The sequence below is a fragment of the Barbus barbus genome (assembly GCF_936440315.1).
Source record: "Barbus barbus genome assembly, chromosome: 41".
Lineage (NCBI taxonomy): Eukaryota > Metazoa > Chordata > Actinopteri > Cypriniformes > Cyprinidae > Barbus > Barbus barbus.
The window spans coordinates 38,618-63,664 of NC_136719.1; the positions used below are offsets into that span (position 1 = coordinate 38,618).

General features: G+C 41.5%; 1 protein-coding gene across 1 annotated transcript; it reads right to left on the reverse strand.

Moving 5' to 3' along the window:
- Positions 1-439: 439 nt before the first annotated feature.
- Positions 440-23,362, reverse strand: LOC306860525 (uncharacterized protein). Its single transcript, XM_079402250.1, has 3 exons — positions 23,144-23,362; positions 2,872-4,053; positions 440-2,774 (listed from the first exon to the last, which is right to left on the reverse strand). The coding sequence occupies exons 1-3, from the start codon at positions 23,205-23,207 to the stop codon at positions 2,740-2,742; spliced, it is 1,281 nt and encodes a 426-aa protein (XP_079258376.1). The 5' UTR covers positions 23,208-23,362; the 3' UTR covers positions 440-2,739.
- Positions 23,363-25,047: the final 1,685 nt, after the last annotated feature.

Sequence of the window (25,047 nt, forward strand, 5' to 3'; positions counted from 1 at the left end):
TTTGTTTTTTTTTGATTACTTCCTTTCCAGTTGCAATCAGTAACTAAAACAGATACAAATAGCGGTTTAAACTTAAATGATCATTCTATACTGCTGTGTTCCTAACAATTAAACATACACAGAAAAGTGTGATGCAAAGACACTCAACCACAGATTTTTATTTTCTTTCCTGGCAACCAACCATTCTAAATTGAAACAAATTACTACATGTCACTGGTTTCTGTATGTTATTGTGATGCAAGCAGTGCTGTTAACAGGTTTTCTCTGTCTACCTTGAATTTTCTCTTGAGGAAACTTATCTCTAGCACTGGCTAATATGTTTAGCAGATTTTATGTTGCATTTTGTTATTCTCAAAATATTATTTGGAGCAATAAAACAATTGTAAAACAAGGTATCTGACTTTTGTTGTTTTTTGTGTGTGTGTGGTTAGATTTTGTTGTAGCATATTGCGATTGGGGAGGGGATTCGGGGAGGAATAAGAAATATATGTGTATTAAAATACATTGGGTTTATTAATAAAAATGATCTAAACATGATGCATTTAAAATAAATTGGGTTTATTACGTAATACATCATTTTCCTTATGAATTTTAATTTAATTTACATATGACTTGTAAATATGAATCACATAAAGTTTACCCATTTGATTGCATTAAAAAAAATGTAATCCAAATGGATGAAAAATTTATATGCAATCAAAATACATAATATTTAGGCCTAACAATTAAGATTTGAGTGTAAGGAATCGCATGACTTTTAAATCCTTGTTTACAAGTGAAACACTTGTCACACTCAGTTGTGTTACAATCGGAATATTGTTGTCCATGTCAACACACTAAAACAATGCCCTGAGTATGAATTTAGCTGGATTAAGGTAATAAAAAAAATCTGTTTACATGGTAGATCCTTAATCAAATTAAACACAAATCAAATCAAGGCATTTGGAGTATTCCTATTTTAGTCGCATTATCCAAATCCAATATAAACATGTACACCTTAAATCACACCAATACCATTGCTCTCATTAGAGTTACAAATGACTTGCTCTTATCATCCAATCGTAGTTGCATCTCTGTGTTAGTGCTACTGGATCTTAGTGCCGCATTTGACACTATCGACCACAACATTCTCTTGAATAGACTAGAAAATTATGTTGGCATTAGAGGAAGTGCACTGGCATGATTCAGATCTTACTTATCTGACCTCCATCAATTTGTGGCAGTAAATGAAGAGGTATCATACCAATCATAAGTGCAGTATGGAGTACCTCTAGGCTCAGTACTAGGACCGTTGATTTTCATGCTTTACATGTTACCCTTAGGAGATATCATTAGGAAACATGGTGTTAACTTTCACTGTTATGCTGATGATATTCAGTTCTATATTTCTTTGCAGCCCAACGAAACATACAAATTTACAAAACTCACGGAACGCATAGTTGATATAAAAACTGGATGACGAGTAATATCTTACTGCTAAATTCTGAAAAAAAAAAAAACGTGTTAATTATAGGACCAAAAACCTCCACATTTAATAATCTAGATCACTGTCTAATACTTGATGGCTGCTCTGTCAATCCTTTGTAATCAGTTAGGAACCTAGGTGTGCTGTTTGATAGCAATCTCTCCTTTGAAAGCCACGTTTCTAGCATTTGTAAAACCGCATTTTTCCATCTCAAAAATATATCTAAATTATAACCTATGCTCTCAATGTCAAATGCAGAAACGTTAATTCATGCGCTCATGACCTCAAGGTTAGATTATTGTAATGCTTTATTGGGTGGTTGCTCTGCTTGTTTAATAAACAATCTCCAGCTGGTTCAAAATGCAGCAGCTAGAGTTTCTACTAGAACCAGGAAGAATGACCACATAAGCCCGGTTCTGTCAACACTGCACTGGCTCCCTATTAAACATCGTATACATTTTAAGATCTTGCTAATTACCTATAAAGCCCTGAATGGCTTAGCTCCTCAGTACTTGAGCGAGCTCTTATTGCATTATAGTCCTTCACGTCTGCTGCGATCTCAAAACTAATTTGATAATCCCTAGAATATCAAAATCAACTGCAGCTGGCAGATCCTTTTTCTATTTAGCCCCCAAACTCTGGAACAATCTCCCTAACACTGTTCGAGAGGCAGACACACTCTGTCAGTTTACATCTAAATGAAAAACCCACCTCTTTAACCTGGCTTACACATTAACACATTTCTATTATACATTACAGGATTGTTAGGCTGCATTAATTAGGTCAACCAGAACCTAGAGATGACCTCTACAGCCTTGAATGTCAGCGGTGATCAGGACAACTAGATGAGCCCCAGAGACAGATCCCCAGTGAAGACCTCATCATCTAGATGGCCATCAGGACAAGACCACAGGAACCAGATTAGTCCTCTTCCCAAACTGACTTTGCTGCAGCCTAGAATCAAACTGCTGGTTTTGTCTAGCCAGGGCCCCCCTCCCCCCCCCCCCCTGCCCCCTCCCCCCCCCCCTCTCCCCTCCTCATGTTTGTGGTCTTTCACATTTTGAAGATCTTATAAGATTTTAAAAATCTTTTAGTGTGTACCCAGCATAAGTTGTCTTGTCTGAGTAAAATTCTCTACACACTGAGAGCAGGTGAAAGTGTTTAATCAAGTATGAATTTTCATGTGCTTCCAAAGGCTTCCTTTACAGCTGAAAGCGTTTCCACACTGAGAGCAGACGAAAGGCTTTATTCCAGCATGAATTAACATATGAGTCTTAAGGCTTTCTTTGTGGCTGAAAGAGTTTCCACACTGAGAGCAGCTAAAAGGCTTTATTCCCATATGAATTAACATGTGATTATTCAGGGTTTCTTTACGTGTGAAAGTGTGTGGCTGAAAGAGTTTCCACACTGAGAGCAGCTAAAAGGCTTTATTCCCATATGAATTAACATGTGATTATTCAGGGTTTCTTTACGTGTGAAAGTGTGTCCACACTCAGAGCAGGTGAAGCGCTTTTCTGAGGTGTGAGTGTGCATATGCTCATTAAGTTGTTTTTTTTGAGTGAAACTCTTTCCACACTGAGAGCAGGTAAAAGGCTTTATTCCAGCATGAATTAACATGTGATTCTGATGGGTTTCTTTACGTGTGAAAGTGTGTCCACACTCAGAGCACGTGAAAGGCTTTTCTGAGGTGTGAATGTGCACATGCTCCTTAAGTTGCTTTTTTTGTGTGAAACTCTTTCCACACTGAGAGCAGGTAAAAGGCTTTATTCCCGCATGAATTAACATGTGATTCTTCAGGCTTCCTCTACGTGACAAAGTCTTTCCACACTGAGAGCAGGTGAAAGACTTTTCTGAAGTGTGAGTTAGCATATGCTCATTAAGTTGTTTTTTCTGTGTGAAACTCTTTCCACACTGAGAGCAGGTAAAAGGCTTTATTCCCATATGAATTAACATGTGATTCTTTAGGGTTCCTTTACGTGACAAAGACTTTCCACACTCGGAGCATGTAAAAGACTTTTCTGAAGCATGAGTTACCAAATGATCATTAAGATTCCTTTTCTGCATGAAACTCTTTCCACATTGAGAGCAGATGAAAGACTTTATTCCTGTATGAATTAACATGTGATTCTTAAGGCTCTCTTTGCGTGTGAAAGTAGTTCCACACTCAGAGCAGATGAAAGGCTTTATTCCAGTATGAACAATCATGTGTTCGTCAAGGCTTCTCTTCAGTTTGAAAGTGTTTCCACACTGAGAGCAGGTGAAAGGCTTTTTCCCCGTATGAATTAACATGTGATTCTTAAGGCTTTCTTTGTGTTTGAAAGACCTTCCACACTGAGAACAGACGAAAGGCTTTTTTGAAGTGTGAGTTACCAAATGAACATTAAGGTGTCTTTTCTGTGTAAAACACTTTCCACACTGAGAGCAGCTGAAAGGCCTTTTGACCTCTTTTCTTTGAATGCTGCTTTGTGAGCAACTGTTTTCAGTTTTGGAGCAACTCCCAGATTTTTCTACAGTGGTGACATGAGCTTTCTGATCCTGATGCTTCTCCACTTCATTCAGATCTTGTTCTTCTTTCACTTTCATCAGGCCTAAAATGAAAACATTAAAGTGATGAAAATAGATTAGAACATTTGTAAAACAAAAGGAACTTAGTGTGGTGCGTTCAACACAAACACGTTTTCTTTGCATTTTTTTCCTTGTTGCAAAGTTTCCATACAGATGACAACATTGTTCACAAGGATCCTTGAAAACTAAAAACACCTCATTATGCTGACAGGCCAGTAGATGGTAATGTCATCACTGTAAAGAAACACTATGGGCCTCATTTATGAAACGAACGTACAACCCAAAATTAGTCTTTTCTACGCAAAACTTGGAATTTATCAATATGGATGTGAGCGGTCAAATCTCACGTCAGGTCTGAGCTTGTGTACGCAAGATTTTGATTTAGCCTGAACTTGCGTGCAGCATAGAGAATTACGGAGAATTGTACAATGACAGCATTATGTTCATTTCGATTATTTTCCTAAACCGACAAACACATCTTTTTTTTTTTTTCAAGGCTTTAGCTTTATATGCGCAAATAGCAACATAAACAAAAGACCATGAGGAATCACACATTGTCGTATCACACACCTGCAGCGCTTCTGTGAATGGAGAAAAACTAAAATTATAAAAGGAATAAAATAAATAGGGCTACACAAAATTTATTTCTCTTTATTAACAGATTAACAAAAGAAAAAAAAAAAACAGTTAGAGAAGTATAGGCCACTTTCGTTTTTGCGACAATGCATTTTATTTGTTTTCTTTATTTTTAAAAATGTAACTGATCGGTTATCGGTGCCTCAAACGCACACGCACAACATTTCAGCATTACTAACTTGACATTTCAGCCATTAATCAAACTAAAATGCAGTCAACCAAACATAAAAGTTACACTGCACAATTTACAAGGTCCACTGTAAAATCAGCGTGCAGCACCAAAACAAACATTTATTGCGCATGTGAAGGGTGATATATTGGAACTCAAGTGAAGTACAAAGCCTTGTTTACATCATAGATAAGTTTATCACCCAAATGTTACATGGCAAAAATGGAAACATTTGGATGTTGAATGAGAGAGGCTTGTGAGCCCAATGCAGTTTAGTTTCGCTTTAATAAATTAATTTTAGCTTGATGTTGTATTCTGTTTATAATGAATGCCACTATAGCCTAATTTGTGCTTTACTTCATAGTTTAATATAAAATTAAATATAATAAAATATCTGCAATATAAATAAATTTTATAGCTACTCTTTTTTTTCATTCTTGTTCTGTAATCCAGTTAAATTTAAAGGGTTTGTTGTGGATTAAGGAGAACTAAATCTATATAGTGTTTATAATGTTTATAAATGTTTTGTTATATTTAATTTATATGTACATTAAATATATTTAATATACATATAAATTAATGCCATTGTTTGCAATTATAAGGTTAACGGGTGTTTTTGGAGTAAGATCAATTTCTTTCATTAAATATTTTCCTCTTTTAGGCCGGGTTATGTTTCTCCGTGTCGTAAACTCTAGGGGTGAGGCTTCTGAACTGTGGTATTTTTAGGGGCGTAACATTCAAATGACGATTGTTTTCAGCCCCCACATTTATCAAGGTACGATCTTTCGTACAATGGGATTGGCGGTAAACGATTGTTTCATAAATCACACGTGAGCTCTGTTGCAAGTTGATTTGTGCGCTCGGATCTGCGCTCGTTGCTACATTAGATTGATAAATGAGGCCCTATGTCTCTATAGACTGAACACATAATACAGATGAATCTAAAAAAAAATTTGAATATCGAAAAAAAAAAAAAAAAATGTGAAACATCCATATATTCTAGATTCATTGCATGTACAGTAAAACCTTTTTTTATTTTGATGACTAGAGCTTACAGCTCATGAAAGTCAAAAATCAAGTCTCTCAAAATATTAGAATATTTCCTAAGATCCATTAAAAAAAAAAAAAAAAAAAAAAAAAAAGGATTTGCAAAACAGAAAAGTTCATGTTCTTTAAAGTATGTTGATTTCTGCACTCAATAGTTGGTCGGGGCTCCTTTATAGCACAAACTCCAGAATCAGTGAGGTGTGGCATGGAAGTGATCAGCCTGTGGCTCTGCTGAGGCACTATTGAAGCTTCAGCTTGTCTGTATTGTTGGATCGACTGTTTTCTCATCTTTCTCTTGAAAATATCCCATAGATATTTTCTATGGGATATTTTCTATGGGGTTCAGGTCAGGCATGTTGGCTGGCCAATCAAGCACAGTATTATCATGGTCAGCAGGAAAAGGAAATCAGCATCTCCATAAAGCTTGTCAGCAGACGGAAGCATGAAGTGCTCCAAAATCTCCTGGTAGACAGCTGCATTGACTTTGGACTTGATAAAACAGTAGACCAACACCAGCAGACGTCACGGCACCCCAAATCATCACTGACATCAGAAACTTCACACTGGACTTCAAGCAGCTTGGAATCTGTGCCCCTCCAGTCTTCCTCCAGACCTTGATTTCCAAATGGAATGCAAAATTTACTTTTATCTGAAAAGAGGACTTTGGAGCACTGAGCAACAGTCCAGTTCTTTTTCTCTGTAGCCAAGGTAAGATGCTTCTGATGTTGGTTCCGTTTCAGAAGCGGCTTGGTAGCCCTTTTCCTGAAGACATCTGAGCGTGGTGACTCTTGATGCACTGCCTCCAGCTTCAGTCCACTCCTTGTGAAGCTCTCACAAGTGTTTGAATAAGCTTTGCTTGACGTATTCTCAAGCTTGCGGTTATCCCTGTTGCTTGTGCACCTTTTCCTACCCAAATTCTTCCTTCCAGTCAGCTTTGCATCTAATATGCTTTGATACAGCACTCTGTAAACAGCCACCCCATTCAGTAATGACTCTCTGTGACTTACCCTCTTTGTGGAGGGTGTCAATGATTGTCTTCTGGACCATTGCCAAGTCAACAGTTTTCCTCATTATTGTGGTTTCAAAGAACGTCTCGGTTACGTATGTAACCCTCGTTCCCTGAAGGAGGGAACGGAGACGTCACGTCGGTGACCGACGAATTGGGATCTCGCTTATAGAGACCAATCCACTTCGAGTGTAACTAAACGAGCCAATGCACATTGGTCTGCGATTACTGCATCCAGCTGCCGCTGATCACAGAGTGAGTATAAGTAGGCAGCAGGTGCAGCGCATATTCAGATTTTCGCTGAAGGGCCGAGCCGGTGACCCGGCCGCTCAGCGGTAATACAGCAGTCCCCTCCTTCAGGGAATGAGGATTACATACGTTCCCTATCAGTCGGTCACTCCAAGTCACATCGGTGACCGATGAATTGGGATCCCTACCAAAGGGGCACGGATACTGCCCCTTCCAGTGTCCTGTGGAAGCCTCCCGTGCCCCTATTTTTTGGTGCAGGTCAGGGCTTAGCACAGAAGACCAGTTAATGTTGCTATGGCACTACCCACCCAGTAAGACTGGGTAACACTGGGAAAATGTACCCGTTCCACTTGGACACGGACGCTGCGGAAGCCCATCCTTACCGAAGGAGGTTCAGAAGCACTTACGCATATGAACAACTGTTTAGGTGCATATGGAAGATTAGAGGAGATTGTAGCCTCTGGCAGAACATCTGCCGGGGATTTACGGGCTCTGAGGCTATACCGTGGACTTCACACACATGGGATCCAATTAGGTCTCAAATATGGAACCCAGCCCTCTACCGGTTCTCACGGATTCATAGAGTGAGGGCCTGGCGTCAGACGCTCAGCCACGTCTGAATGGTGAGGGAATGGAGGAGCTCGACAGGGTCAACAGTACGGACTCTCTGGAGCAGTTTTAGCAAGCTGACCCGAAACCGGAGCATCTCAGTGCTTCTACCCGTTTGAGGTGAGAACACAGGAGGAAACCGTTTCCACACGAAGGCTATAGAACCTAGCAAACGTCATTTCAACCTGAACGGTCAGGGTACACCCTGTGCCTGATAAGCCAGGTTGATGGCGTTCACTATCCAGTGGGCCATCCTCTGCTTGGAGACGGCATTCCCCTTCTGCCGGCCTCCGTGACAGACAAAGCGCTGGTCTGAGGTCCTGAAGCTTTGCGTCCTGTCAACGTAGCATCTCAATGCTCGGACGGGACAAGCAAAGTTAGGGCTGGGTCTGCCTCCTCCGAGGGCAGCGCTTGCAGGCTCACCACCTGGTCCCTGAAGGGAGTAGTGGGAACCTTGGGCACATAGCCAGGCCGGGGCCTCAGGATTACCTGGGAGTCAGCCAGCCCAAACTCTAGGCACGAATCGTTGACCAAAAATGTATGCAGGTCCCCTACCCTCTTGATGGAGGCAATGCAAGCAGAAGCAGAGTCTTCATTGTAAGAAACTTCAGCTCAACTGTCTGCAAAGGCTCAAAATGGGCCCTGCTGTAGTGCTCTGAGCACTAGAGACAGGTCCCAAGAGGCTATAGAGGGGGGCCGTGGAGGATTTAACCTTCTTGCCCCCCTAAGGAACCTGATGACCAAGTCATGCTTACCCACAGACCTCACTTCCACGGGGTCGTGGCTGGCAGTCATCGCAGCCACATAGACTTTAAGGGTGGAGGGAGCCAGCCTTCGCTCCAACCCCTGCTGCAAAAAGGACAGCACAACTCTGATCAGGCACGTCCAGGGGTCTTCTCGCTGAGAAGAACACCACTCGACGAACAGGTTTCACTTCCTTCTGAAGTGATGGTGTCAACTACCTCTTGGGGTAGGTCACCTAGAACCTCCGCCACAAGGTGCCCCGTCTCTGAGTCAGTAGATCCTTCCTCAGAGGAATCTGCCAAGGAGGGGCTGTCACGAGGAGCATCAGTTCTGGGAACCAAGTCCGAATGGGCCAGTACGGTGCCACGAGCAGGACCTGCTCCACGTCCTCCCTGATCTTGCACAGTGTCTATGCGAGAAGGCTCACTGGGGGGAATGCATACTTGTGAAGGCCCCGCAGCCAGCTGTGTGCCAGTGCGTCTGTGCCGAGTGTTCCCTCGGTCAAGGAGTAAAACAACTGGCAATGAGAGGTCTCTAGAGACGCAAACAGGTCTACCTGACTGGTTCCGAATCATCTCCAAATCAGCTGAACCGTCTGGGGATGGAGTCTCCACTCTTCAGGGAGCGCAGCTCGTGACAGCTCGTCGGCTGCCCGGTTGAGCAAGCCCGGAATGTGAATGGCATGAAGTGACCTCAGATGCTTCTGACTCCAGAGAAGGAGGTGGTGGGCGAGTCGCGACATGCAACGGGAGCGTAGACCACCTTGTCGGTTGATGTGAAGTGACATACGCAACGGTTGCAGTGTTGTCCATGCGGACCAGTACGTGCTTGCCTCGTAAGCACCTCCTGAGACGGAACAAGGCCACGCGTACTGCTAGCAACTCTAGGCAATTGATGTGCCAGCGCAGTCGGGGGCCCGTCCAAACCCCCGACACTACAAGCCCGTCGAACATGACACCCCAGCTGGTGGTGGAGGTATCTGTGTAAACCACAGCATGCCTGGAGACCTGTTCCAGGGGCACTCCCACCCGAAGAAACGAGAGGTCTGGCCACGGGGTGAGGGTTCGGCGGCAGGCCGGTGTGACTTGGACCTGGTGAGTGCTGCATTGCCACGTCCACCTCGGGACTCGGCCATGGAGCCAATGTTGAAGTGGTCTCATATGTAGCAGCCCCAGCAGCGTGACTGCCGCCACAGCTGCCATATGCCCCAGGAGCCTCTGAAATTGTTTCAGTGAGACCGCTGTCCTGTTCTTGAACGTATTCAAGCAGTTCAACACCGACTGAGCACGTTCCTGCGTGAGGTGTGCTGTCTGATTGACCGAATCCAACTCCATACTGAGAAAGGAGATCCTCTGCATTGGGGAGAGTTTGCTCTTTTCCCAGTTGACCCGAAGGCCCAACTGGCTGAGGTGTGAGAGCACCAAGGCCCTGTGTTCGCACAACCGGTCCTGAGACTGAGCCAGTATAAGCCAGTCGTCGAGGTAGTTGAGAATGCGAACGCCCTGTTCTCTCATGGGAACAAGGGCTGCTTCCACCACTTTCATGAAGACACGGGGCGACAGGGACAGCCCAAAGGGCAGGACCTTGTACTGATATGCCCGTCCTTCGAACGCAAACCCCAGGAATGGCCTGTGGCGTGGAAGGATCGACACATGGAAGGATGCGTCCTTCAGATCGATCACTGCAAACCAATCTCGGGGACGGATGCACCCGAAAATGCGTTTCTGCGTGAGCATCTTGAACGGAAGCTTGTGAAGGGCCCGGTTCAATACCCGCAGACCCAAAATTGGTCGTAACCCACCGCTTTTCTTGGGCACAATGAAGTAAGGGTCGTAAACCCTGTCTTCATATCGGCTGGAGGGACCGGCTCCATCGCGTCCTTCGCCAGTAGGACAGCGATCTCTCCACCCGAGACATGAGCATCAGCTGCCTTCACTGCTGTGAGGTGGATGCCTCTGAACTTGGGAGGGTACTGAACCACATAGCCGAGTCAGATGGTCCACCGGAGCCAGCAAGACGGGCTGGGTAGCGCTGCCAGGCACCTAGACACCATACAAGCGGACCAGCGGGACCACCAACGTACCCGTGGTGGGGCAGCGAGGTGGAACGCAGGAACACGGCCCATGGCGGACCAAAGAGGGGTCTGAGTGTGTGGTGCACGCTTACCTGGTTCCGTGGTTTGGCAGAGGGTGCGTGAATAGGGCCTTTGATGACGCTCTCGAACAGCCCACTGCTGCCAGCTGGCGAAAGGGGAGAATGAGTGTGGTCTGGTGTTGGTCCGTCCGTGACTCTCCATGCCCTCTTGGGACCCAGAGGCAGAGACAACCGCTTCTTGTCGAGATTTTTCAAACAAAAGACCCGGCCCTCCTCCGGGGGAGGTGTATCCACCACCTCCCGAAGCAGTCCTCTTTCTCTCTGGGTTGCCCATTCCGGGGCCTCTTGCTCTTCCGCTCACTGTTAGGTTTGACAGGGGCCAGGGCGGGCGGGGTGGCCTGCCTTTACGCCCAGCTCAACGGCACCGCTTCTGGAGGCTGCTGCAGATGCGGTGCGGGAGTGGTGACGGACGCAGGGGGCCGCCCTTGGCGACAAGCAGGCTGGGGCACTGCAGCCGGGTGGAGACAGCAGCTGCCCGCCGGGGCAGGACGTGTTGGATCGCCTCAGCCTGCTCCTGAGCAGCCAGCAGCCGAGAACTGCTGGGCCATGTTCTTGACTGCGTCGCCGAAGAGGCCAGTCTGGGACACAGGGCCCTTGAGGAGCCGAACTTTGTCAGCATCCCCATGTCGACCAGACACAGCCAGGGGTGACAGTCCTGGACCACAAGTGTGGACATCGCACGACCCAGAGACTGCGCAATGACCTTCGCCGATCGTAGCACGAGGTCAGAAGCGGTAAAAAGCTCTCAGAGCTTCCGGATCGTGACCACCCTCGTGCATGTCCCTCAGTACTTTTAGCCCGAAGAACCTGCAGTAACACCGTAGCATAAGGTGGAGGCAGCTTCTCCACTGGCCACATAAGCATCGCCGGACAGACCAGACGAGTACCTACAAGAGGAGGCACGGTTTGCCCTGCCGGGTGTAGACGGTATTATGATACAACTGCATCGCAACCAACCGCTCCACCGGGGGGACCCCCGTATACCCCCTAGCAGGGTAGTTTCCAGCAGCAAAAGGTGCCGTCCACGATCTGGTAAGCTCCCCATGCACCTCTGGGAAGAGAGGCACTGGGGCAGGGCGCTGAGAACCAGTGCAAGCTGCCCCGAGAAACCAGTCATCCAACCTCGAGGGCTCAGGACACGGTGGATATCTCCACTCAAGCCCTACCCTCTCAGTGGCCCCGGAAAACATAGCCGTAATTTCTGGATCCGACTCAGGCATTGCTACTGCTGGAGCAGCCGCACAGCCGAATCTTATTCCCCAGAAAGCTCCGGCTCACCCTCCGATGCATTGATCGACATCCAGTCGTCAGGAGGAGCGCCAAGGAAACTGCTGGTGCGCCCCTTGTAGAGGGCCCAGCACGTTCCACTGGCAGCTCAACTGGTTTCAGAGCTCAAGAGGAGCGATGGTCCCTCGAGGGTTGGTTCCCTGGAGGGTTTGCCACCACTATAACCCTCAGACCACCCATACCACCACCTGAAGTAGTCCTCGTCTGTCTGCTTTAGCCAGAACGAGAACCAGATCGAGGCAAAGGCAACAGAGCTCCGCCCCTTTGTCGAGGTAACAGAGCCTGGCCCGCAACTCCAAGATGATCATCTTCCCGCCATGAGAAGATGCCTCATCCACGAATGCCATCTCAGCATGCTTTCTGCCCAGGCACGTGAGGCAGCAATCCTACGACCATCACCTGGCGCCAGGTAACGACCGCATCCAGAAACGCACGGGTGACATTTTGTCTGTAGCAAGATCCAACTCGTCTTTACAAAAACGTAACGTCGAGTTTGCCAGATGCAACGACATCTTTAAAAAGACGCACCCATGAATGCTCTTTTAGAGAAAAAGCCCTTTTAGCATACTGAAGCGCACAGGGGAGATGATCGCCTGCAACACAAACAGGGGGTAGTGCAACCTGATGTGTGCAATCCACTTGACACAGGAAGAACCACCGCCGCTGAAGCGCCATATCACCAGCACGAGAGTCTTCCAAAGCGCGTGCTCAACTCGTTGAATTCACTCGTCAGCAGAAGTCAGGAGCAGAACGATGTAACCGATCGGCTCCGAAGCGAAAAGCTGAATATGCGCTGCACCTGCTGCCTACTTATACTCACGCTGTGATCAGCGGCAGCTGGATGCAATAATCGCATGCCAATGTGCATTGGCTCGTTTAATTACACTCAAAGTGGATTGGTGACTCGGAGTGACCGACTGATAGGGAACAAGAGATACCTGGAATTTATACAATAGGGATGGTCATTTAATGAAAAAATTTAATATTCTAATATTTTGAGATACTGGATTTTTACAACTTTCATAAGTTGTAAGATCTAATCATCAAAATTAAAACCAAAAAAAATTAAATAATAACTTTTGAAATGTTTTACTTTACATTTAATGAATCTAGAATATATGAAAGTTTCATTTTTTTAAATGTAAAAAAAAAGAAAAGAAATTCACGGTATTCAAATTTTTTGAGATGCACCTGTACACATGCACATGACGCGACTTTTTTCAAAAATTTGTAATTTTGTAGTTTGTAAACTTTGAAATTTTGAAAGGGAGCGGTTTTCAAACCTTTGCATTTTCAGGCTCAGAAATAGCTGTTGTTTCATAAATGAATGACCAAAATGTTTTTAAAAGTTTAACTCCTTAAACTGAACCCCAGTAGAACTTATCATTATTAATATGACATTTACATGGCACTATTTTCAACAGAAACAGGAAGTTTGGCTAGTGGTCGACCGATATATCGCCAAGGCTAATATATCGGCCGATATTTGGCATTTTTTCAAATATCGTCACCGACCGATTCGATTTTCTGTTTGGTCGATTCATTCGAGGCGGGACTTTTATTTTGACGGCGCAGAGAACAGCAGCACATTCTCCCTCTAGTTTGCTGTTGTCATTAACAGCTCTGTCTAAAGCCCTATTCGGAGGGTAATTGTTTCTCATGGGGACGGAAGTGATTTTCACCTTTTACAGGGGGTAGTCGTTAGGTAAATTTAATTGTCATCCGAATAAAGAATGACGGTGTTTATCTCTCACCACCCCCGTAAAAATCCCCGGCCGAATTACCTACAAACACCAAGGTCGTGTGGTAATTTAATTGCAATCCGAATCCACATCTCTGAGTTTACGAAAATAAATCGTTTCAAAGTTCAGAGTTTAAACCCTTTTTTTCAAACTCTTTCCCTCTATATTTCTCTCCGCTTACTAGCTTGTACTTATTTGAACAATGACTGACTTGGTGTTACGAGCACTTCCTCTGTCTGATTGCCTCTTCAAGATTAATCGCTTTTTGTATTCCCCAATTGTAAGTCGCTTTGGATAAAAGCGTCTGCCAAATGACTAAATGTAAATGTAGATCACAACACTGTTTTAGAGAGCACTATGAATGGTTCTTCATGAGCACAGTAACTGAAATTTAAAATGGTTAAAAGAAAAGGCTCAATAAACTGTCGCACAGATTTAATACACTACGTATTACTATCTCTTTCCTTTGTGCTTTGAACTTCTCTATGCGGACTCCGGAGCGCTGTGCCTTTCTTGTTCATCTCATCTGTCGTATGGTGCTGCCTCATTAGGGTGCAGTACGTTTAAAAGAAATGTCTTTTAATTTAACAGTATATATATTTATATATAAATATATTACTTGTTGTCCATGAATGTATTTTACAACAATACAAAGAGCTATATAATTTTTACCAGATTTATTCCTACACCTATTCACTCTTCTTTGCTCCCCAATAAATGTTTTTTTTTTCACTAATTTTAGATTTTATAAAGCGCACTCATGATTTTTCTAGAATAACTTTTGCTACTGAATTATCCACTAACCTAGTTTATGAAAGTATTTTTCTCATAGATTATAATTACATATTCATTCATTTGTTTTTCTTTACAGTAAAGTTGTCTATATTTAGACGATTGTGTGTAAAACACAAAAGAGTGATGAGCAGGTCAACACACACTGATGTACAGAAATTCTACACTGATTTAAAAAAATTGCGCTGGTATCGGCTCGTTATCGTTATACTCAGGTACTCCGAATTTTTGGTATCGGATCGGTATCGGTTCTGAAAAAGTGGTATCGAGCCTACTTATCTCCCGGATGTCAAGACTTTGAGAATCCCGTTCTATGGTCCAATTAGATGCATTTAAAAAATAAAAATAAATAAATATAGCTTCATGCCCACTGTCATTTAAATTTCACAAGGTTAAAATAATATCTCAAGCTTTATGCTTGATTTATTTGTAACACATTAACCTCTAAACCTTTTCAACTTTCTCTTTCTGCAAATTGTATGGTGTAGCGATATGACAGCACCCAAAATACTATCAAACACTCCAACGCAGCTCCATTCTTTGCGAAAGATGGATAAAAAGGCGCACAGGAAACAAAAAAATGATATGACCCGCCAAATGCAGGCCAAATCACAGAGATTGTACCATTGTACCTGTACCATCACACCATTGTACCTGTACCAAAACATGCTGGTGCAGTGGCCCTCAATGACTTCCGACCAGTTGCTCTTACTCCCATTATTGCAAAGTGTTTTGAGAGGCTGGTTCTTTCCCACCTGAAAACATGCTTGCCCCCAACACTGGACCCCTACCAGTTTGCCTACAAATCCAACAGGTCGACTGAGGATGCCATCGCCTCAGCTCTCCACTCTGCCCTGACGCACCTAGACAGAACCAACACATATGTCAGGATGCTATTCATTGATTTCAGTTCCGCCTTCAATACAGTTATCCCATCCACACTGATCTCCAAGCTCATTGATCTTGGCATCAGCCCCTCCCTCTGTAACTGGACCATGGACTTTCTCACCAACAGACCACAGTCTGTTCGGATCAATAACCACACCTCCTCCGTCCTCACCCTAAACACTGGGGTACCACAGGGCTGTGTGCTGAGCCCAATCCTCTACTGCCTTTTCACCCATGACTGCATACCAGTATATGGCTCTAACTCCATAATCAAGTTTGCAGATGACACCACGGTGGTAGGCCTGATCAGCGACAACGATGAGAGGGCCTACAGGGATGAGGTCCAGCACCTAGCAACATGGTGTGCCAACAACAACCTTGCACTCAACACCCAGAAGACCAAAGAGCTGATTGTAGACCACCGGAGGACTAAAAAGGACCACACACACACTCCCATTTACATTGATGGGGCCGAAGTGGAGCGTGTGGCGAGCTTCAAGTTCTTTGGTGTCCATCTCTCTGAGGATCTCTCCTGGACCCTCAATACCTCCACCCTGATCAAAAAGGCACGACAGCGCCTTTACTTCCTTAGGAAACTAAGGGAAGCTCACCTGTCCCCCCACATCCTGCTGAACTTTTACCGTTGCACTATTAAAAGCATACTCACAAACTGCATCACAGTGTGGTACGGCAACTGCACTGTTTCAGACCAGAAAGCCCTCCAGCGGGTGGTGAAAACTGCCCAATACACCACTGGTGTCGTGCTACCCTCCATCAAAGACATTTACCACAAACGCTGCCTAAGGAGAGTGAAAAGTATCATTAAAGACTCCTCTCACCCCAGTCACAAACTGAAATTCACTTCTCTCCCATCTGGGAGACGCTATAGGAGTCTTCGCTGTCGCACCAACCAACTCAGGAACAGTTTCTTTCCCTCAGCTGTCAGCCTACTGAACTCCAATCTCAGGCGCTGAACACTGGACCACCTAATGGTTATATATATAAAAAAATAAAATAATAAAATACTGCACTGTTCAATAACCTGTCTGCACTCCTCTCTCACAATGTTCTTTTATTCGGGGAAGTTGTGGCCTAATGGTTAGTGAAGTGTGAAGTGACATTCAGCCAAGTATGGTGACCCATACTCGGAATTCGTGCTCTGAGCGCTGGACATTCACTCCCCCCCACCTACAATTCCTGCCGGCCGGAGACTCGAACCAGCAACCTTCGGATTACAAGTCCGACTCTCTAACCATTAGGCCACGGCTTCCCCTTAGAGAGTCAGACTCGTAATCCAAAGGTTGCGGGTTCGAGTCTCGGGCCAGCAGGGATTGTAGGTGGGGGGAGTGAATGTCCAGCGCTCTCTCCACCCTCAATACCACGACTGAGGTGCCCTTGAGCAAGGCACCGAACCCCCAACTGCTCCCCGGGCGCCACAGCATAAATGGCTGCCCACTGCTCCGGGTGTATGTTCATGGTGTGTGTGTGTTCACTGCTTTGTGTGTGCATGTTGGATGGGTTAAATGCAGAGCACGAATTCCGAGTATGGGTCACCATACGTGGCAGTATGTCACTTCACTTCACTTATTCCTGCTGTTTTGCCCATTCTGACATTTTGCACATTCCCTTGCAAATTTCTACCTCCGGAGGCCGTTAAGGTCATTGGCCATATACAAACATATGTTACTTTCATACCTCGCTTTATAATGCACATTCTGTTTATATTTCCTTGCAACCTAAGTTGTATGTACAGTCATTTGCACTGAGCTAGTCTCTCCCCATCTACCTCATAACTTGCACTATATGTCATAAAAACTGAATGTATATACACATTTTTATATCTATTTATATACTTTGTTATTTGCACTTCTGGTTAGATGCTAACTGCATGTCATTGGCTCTGTACTTGTAGTCTGCACAGTGACAAAGTTGAAGCTAATCTAATCTAAGATGCAGATTTGCACGGGACTTCTATTATCACAGGACCTCAGTATTCAGAGAAATATGGTAGGTCATTTGCAGGGAAAGTTTTACTTTACAAATCACAGACAACCTCCGCAATTATTACAAATGACTGGAGGCCACCAGGTAATACTAATCCCATGCGAATAGGGCTTTAGTCGAATCTAGTTGTGAGATCTTGTGAAGTGTGCATTTGTATCATGATCGCATGTTCTCTGAGTGACTAATTGAATGTGGACGAATTGAATGAACTGAATCCATGCGAATTGAATGCAGAAAGGAGGAGAGTTCGGCTCTTGTTTTTCTGCGATTATATATTGGGATATGAAAAAAAAATGAATAGCTCTACTTGGAAAAAATAATCGATGATTGGGTGATTTTGCAAGTGAGTAAATCAGCATTGAAAATAAATTACAAACATAGATAAATATAACAAAACAAAGATACAAATGAAATAAACAGTGCTTTATATTTTCAGGTAAGTCTAACAGTATTCTGGTACAGAAATTGAATAAATGTAAAATAATTCTGCATAGTCTTCACTGTATAAATGAAATCTAATAAAACTGTGTTAAAGCTGCAAAAGTGATTTCCTCTATGTGTTTTGTTATTTGCTTAACATTCATGACACAGAATGCCTCAGGAACATTGAACTGCTGTGAACCAATACACTATCCATTTACCTTCTCAATTGTTTACCTTCACCGTTTACAAAGATAGTTGCAGAGACATGCATTTTGACGTAGCTTACTTGGCGCATATAAGTCATTTCAGGCGCAAATAGCCGTGGAAGTGAATGGTATTCAGTGTTCACATGCATCTGCGTGGCTCTCACCGTGTTTACACTGGATGAGAATGGCACAACGTGACAACATACAATAGAACTCATAATCAGCTATGCTCTCTGCACTGGTTGTGGTGCGGCACGACAAATCCTCGACAGTAAACTGCTGATGCATTCTATTTATGATGTACTGACACAAAGTTCACACGATATGCAACGGTCGCTTTTGTTGCATCTGGTGTAACAGACTTTCACTTTAAATGTTGTGGCGCAACACGACAGCTGTTGCATCCGGGGTAGACAAGGTATCTGTGTGTGAGCAAAGAAAACAATCAGTATAAATACAGTGTATATTGACACTAAGTGCAAATGGCCCACCTTGTTGGCAAAGGCTATTTACACCAACTCCACCCACTAACATGTCATTGGGATAGTCAACACTGCAAAAAGTGAATGAACTGATTTATTACTTTCCGCAAAATGCTGATGTTGTATAAATGCATGGCCAAAACCAGTGGCCGACTGATATTGTTTTTTTGACAACCGATGCCGATATCTTGGAAAGCAGGGTGGCCGATGACCGCTATAATTTTATTTATTTTAATTAGGCTAATATTTAAGTAATTAGAAAATTTGAAAATGGATTTAAAAAATAAATGTGTAAATAAACGTACTTTAGATGACTAAACTATTTTTCACAAATAAATAATTAATAAAAATGTAAATAACGGAAGTAAACACTGTAACCAACAGGGCACTCAGTATTCTGGGAAGTTTGTGTGCATTGGGAATAATATTTCAAATAAACCCAAGGTAACACTCATTTTACGTACAGCACACAGTGAATATGACATGAACAGTGGGCAAATGCATAAAGTAGGGCTGCACGATATATTGTTTCAGCATCGCTATCACGATGTGCTACGATAGTCACATTGCAGGATGTGCGATGTTTAGTATACTGATCGTTATATTTATATGGCAGCGGCTATTTGCAGTGTAAATAGCATATTTTTTCTTAGCAAGAGATATTGTTTGCACGAACTACAAATAGCAATGGATTCTATTTACACAGTGAAAATAGCAGTATTTTTTAACAATATACTATTTACACTAAGTGCAAATAATTACAGATTATATTTACACTGTTAAAATAACAAGATTTTCTGCTATCTATACTACTTATTACAACTAGTGGCAATTATCTGTACCTCAGTATTGTAGTACATTATAAAACAGAACGCAATAACTTATTGAGTGTAAATTATAGTTTTAATTCAAATTAGGCTATTAAATGGATGCCACCTTACTGGGTCAATAAAGCCCTGTCTACACCTACCCAGGGCTCGCAAAATTTCAAAATCCCTGGTAGCCCTTCGGGCAGGTACTCTTCAGATTTTGGTAGCCGAAAATTAATTTAACTAGCCCAAATCAAATTTATTTTTTTTTAAATATAGAAAATCAGATAGGAGGCTAATTGTCAATGAAAAATATTTTCAATACACAAATATCAACAAATATTTTATTTCACTATTTACAAGGTATCTGCAGAATTTTAAAAATAAATTTAAGGCAATTTATGACCCATTTTGAGAGCTGCACAAGTAAAATTAACACATTATGAGCGGAGTTGGACAATGTCTATGGTAACATACAGTATTAAGGAATAAAATTACATGATTTACAGTTCAGATACAGGTTTCACAAAAACAAATCTTATACAGCAGCATTTCAGCCTTTTAGACCATTTTTATGAAAAGGGATAAATCAAGCATATCAATTATTATATTCAATTAAAACAAATAAATATTACTGTCTCTAATCTACGTTAAATTGCAAAATTGTGGATTTTATTGGTACTTTGTGGAGGTTTTTGGCTTTAGGAGATCTTTGGGCCTAATAGGCCTTGTTGATCAAACCATGCCACCTAAGGTTACAAACAACAGCACCGAGGAATATGTCATCATGGATGCAAGCATGTGATCTGTTGGAACAGCAAAAAGATTTCTATAGAGCCTTGCTCGAACAACAGGAAAGAAGTTTCAAAACTTGTGTACAAATCATTGTTGACTCCTCAAACAGAAGGATTGATGACCTGTCAAAGCAGGTTTATGATTTTAAGGTGAGTCTAGAAATGACTCAAAATGATGATCTTAAAATCTCATGTAAGACATGGTCTTCAAATTGCAATGAAACCAGGACAGATCTGGACACAATCTGCAAAAGTTTGATCACAATTTCAGACAAGACAAAATATCTGGAAGGCCAGGCAAGACGCCAAAATATTGTTGTGGAAGGCATTAAGGCGTCTGTAAGAGAAAAGGTGTCTGAAGTGAGAAAACTCTTCAGTGACAAATTACAGCTGGATCATCGGAAAATAGAGTTGGATTGGGCTCATAGAGTTGGGAAGTCAGTGGTATCATCAGAGAAACCCCGACCTATTGTTGTCAGATTTTTGCAATTGCTTTATCCAAAACTGCAAGTTTATCCTTCAAAGAACTTAAAGGGCTCTGGCATTTTTATTAACGAGGACTTCCCTGAAACCATCCGGCAAAGAAGGAGATAATTACTTCTCGCAATGAAGGCCGCCCGAGAAAGAGGTGACATTGCATATCTGAAATACAACAAACTTATTATTCATACACCTGTCCAAAATCCACCACAACAAAGGAAGGCAAGTGTTCAGAGTTTGGTTCAATAGATTTATTATTAGTTATTTGTTGTATTTTTGATAAGTTAATCACCTTTATTGTATATTTCTTTATATACATTATTGATTCCAACAAATTTGTTTTTGAATCTGAGACCTTTAAGCCATTTGATCTTTCTACAGTTGATTCTTATAACTTGGATGTTGACCCAGATTTAAATTATTTTTCATCATTGAATGCTTCAAACTCTTGTAGTGTTTATACTGAAAATCAGTTTAATGATTTATGTAGATCTTTGCCTTCTAATGTTTTTTCTACTTTTCATTTGAACATAAGTTTATGTAGGAATTATGAAATTTTATTCATTATTTATCTTTACTTAAACATCAGTTTTCTATTATTGCTTTATCTGAAACATGGTTAAATGAAAACTCTAGAGAAATGTTTAAACTATCTAAATATAACTGTGTTCATTATGTTAGAAAGAACAGGTTGGGAGGTGGAGTATCTTTGTTTATTTATGAAGATTATAAATTTAAAATTAGGGATGATCTTGCCTTAATTTCAGATAGAATTAATGTGGAACATTTATTTGTTGAGCTCTCAATTGGTCATGGAGGAAGAAATATTATTGTTGGTGTTATTTACCGAGCACCTGATTCCAATATTCAATATTTTAATGATACTTTTGCCAACTTACTTGATTTGATAAACAATGAGCATAAATATTGTTATATTTTGGGTGATTTTAACATAAAACGTAATCCTGCAATGTGACTATCGTAGCACATCGTGATAGCGATGCTGAAACAATATATCGTGCAGCCCTACTTTATGCATTTGCCCACTGTTCATGTCATATTCACTGTGTGCTGTACGTAAAATGAGTGTTACCTTGGGTTTATTTGAAATATTATTCCCAATGCACACAAACTTCCCAGAATACTGAGTGCCCTGTTGGTTACAGTGTTTACTTCCGTTATTTACATTTTTATTAATTATTTATTTGTGAAAAATAGTTTAGTCATCTAAAGTACGTTTATTTACACATTTATTTTTTAAATCCATTTTCAAATTTTCAAATTACTTAAATATTAGCCTAATTAAAATAAATAAAATTATAGCGGCCATCGGCCACCCTGCTTTCCAAGATATCGGCATCGGTTGTCAAAAAAACAATATCAGTCGGCCACTGGTTTTGGCCATGCATTTATACAACATCAGCATTTTGCGGAATCGCTCACCTAAAAATGAAAATTCTGCCATTATTTACTCACACCCCAAGTTATTCCAAACCTATGTGAATGTCTTTCTTCTGCTGAAACAAAAAAGAAGATATTTTGAAGAATGTTTCCAAGCAGTTTCTAGCCACCATTCATTTCCATAGTATTTTTTTCCTTCTCTGGAAGTCAATGGTGCTTGAAAAGTGTTTGTTGCAAACATGTTACAAACATTCTTCAAAATATCTTCCTTTGAGTTGAGCAGAAGCAAGAAAGTCATACAGGTTTGGAACAACTTGAGGGTGAGTAAATGACAGAATTTTCACTTTTGGGGGAACTTTAAAGTTTTGAAAACAGGGTTCAAAGTGCATGTTACTGCAAAGCATATGGACTGTACACTACAAAAACACAATTCTGTTAAAGTGGCAACATCACGTGCATGTGTATTACTTGTTCAGCCTATGGGCATGTATTGTTTCTTCACAAAGTGAAGATTCATTGATTGTTTCGACAATGCTGTCTGTAACTTTCAAAAAATACTAACTTTTCAGTTTTTACCCTCAGATGCACTTTGAAGTCATTTACTTTCTGCATCTGTTTAATTGTTAATCTAATCTACATTATTTTACAGATTTTATAACTACGGCCACTGAATATGATGAGGTATCTGCAGGAATCAGAACACTCACTAATGTAGATATATATAGATGAACAATGGACCTTTTCTCATTTCTAAGCTTAAGTAAACCATAGCAGGGTGAATGTATAGATTTCTATGGGAGACCTTAGCAAACAGCAAATATAATTGTTCCATTATCATGTGGTCCAACAGTGAAGGTAAAAAGCAGACAGAAGAGATAAAAACATGTCATTCACCTTTTTTTGTGCCAGAGTAATATAACACAATGTCATAAACATACACTAATTAATTTTAGGCAGAAAACAGCTGAAAAACTTTGTTTGAGATTACACTAATGTAAAGAGTGAATGTTCAACACAGTTTACAAGCAGAGAGCTAAAATAAAATGCACATCTTCTCATTGTCAGTTCCACCGCATATTTAAGACACTTGAATAGTGCATTATTAATGAATTAAGCCCTTATTTTTACATTTTAGGGAACCGCATTAAGCCAAATGTACCACAAACTCATGAATGAAGAATAAAGACCCACCTCCATGCTGCTGGTGTTTTATTCTGCAGGCTTCTGGTTCAATCTCCTCTTTAACAAACACCATCTTCACAGACGATACTCCTGCTTGCTTCAAGACACGACTGTGAGGACGAGAATATTACTGACCTGATTCAAAAACTGTGTTTTATCATTTACAGAAACACATGTCTAACAGTCTGTATGAAGGCAGCATCATGACAGAACAAAAGAGATCATGGTGAAACTGAACTTCTTCTTCTGGGGTTTAATGGTGTTTGGCAAACTAACGCATGTGTGTCAGCGCCACCCGCTGGACTGGAGTGAGAAGTTAATATAATACCAGAGGAATTTATTTTATTTTATTTAATTCTTTATTTGACAGGGACAATAGACAGTCCGAAAACTGCCCCAGAATTAGCTACAGAGCTAAATTTCATCTGCTGTCCCTGGGCAGGAGAATACAAAACAAATTATGTGACAAAAAAGCATCAGTATAATACCATTTACATTAAAATCCCTCCAAAATTTGACATAAAAAATATGATTTCTCACATAGAAACTACAAACCAAATTTCTACAAAATATCCCCTATATATAATGCAGAGCATCATCCTACAAACAAATTAAAAATTTTTACAACTCAATTTCACTAAAAACACGAAAATACTCAATGGTCACACACCTGACTCATTTTTAACCATGATTTCAAATGTAACTTAAATTGTGCTAAAGTAGAACACTGTCTTATAGTAATTGGTCAATTATTCCAGTTATTAACAGCCCTTACAGAGAAAGCTGAACGACCAAAATCAGTAGCTCTAAAATTCACTGCACAATCACCTCTAGACGAAGCTCTACAGTAGTTTGTCTTACATTTTCAGTACAAGAAAAAACTCATTCCTTTAAGGGTGAGGGTGCAAGATTGTTAACAATTTTGTACATTAGACAACAATTATAAAACGCAATAAAATTGTCAAAAGTAAAAAAATTATACTTATCAATAATCAAACAATGATGATACCTGCAAGGTTTCCTATCGAATACTTTTAGAGCACGTTTATACAAAATATATAAAGGTCTTAGAGCAGATTTTCCTGCTTGCGACCATGAAGTAATACAATAAGAAAAATGAGAAAAGATCAAAGAATTCAAAAAAACTCTTGAGGCTTCTATTGAAAGTTGACTCCGTATAAATTTAAAATTTCTAAGTTGAAGTGACACTGCACAAACTATTTTTCTAACATGCTTTTCAAATGTCAAACGAGAATCTAAAATAACTCCAAGATACTTAAAATCTGGTACATTTTGTAATTTTTCACCATTAACTAATATAGCTGGTTGGACCTCCTCCTTTTTAATTTTAAAATACATACAGGTCCTTCTCAAAAAAATTGCATATTGTGATAAAGTTCATTATTTTCTGTAATGTACTGATAAACATTAAACTTTCATATATTTTAGATTCATTACAACACAACTGAAGTAGTACAAGCCTTTTATTGTTTTAATATTGATGATTTTGGCATACAGCTCATGAAAACCCCAAATTCCTATCTCAAAAAATTAGCATATCATGAAAAGGTTCTCTAAACGAGCTATTAACCTAATCATCTGAATCAACTAATTAACTCTAAACACCAGCAAACGATTCCTGAGGCTTTTAAAAACTCCCAGCCTGGTTCATTACTCAAAACCGCAATCATGGGTAAGACCGCCGACCTGACTGCTGTCCAGAAGGCCATCATTGACACCCTCAAGCAAGAGGGTAAGACACAGAAAGACATTTCTGAACGAATAGGCTGTTCCCAGAGTGCTGTATCAAGGCACCTCAGTGGGAAGTCTGTGGGAAGGAAAAAGTGTGGCAGAAAACGCAGCACAACGAGAAGAGGTGACCGGACCCTGAGGAAGATTGTGGAGAAGGACCG

Coding starts and splice junctions, on each gene's coding strand:
- LOC306860525 (XM_079402250.1), bottom strand. CDS start 23,207: ATGGTGTTTGTTAAAGAGGAGATTGAACCAGAAGCCTGCAGAATAAAA. Junction 4,054..23,143: donor AAAACACCAGCAGCATGGAG/GTGGGTCTTTAT, acceptor TTTTCATTTTAG/GCCTGATGAAAGTGAAAGAA. Junction 2,775..2,871: donor GCCTTTTAGCTGCTCTCAGT/GTGGAAACTCTT, acceptor AGCTGCTCTCAG/TGTGGAAACTCTTTCAGCCA.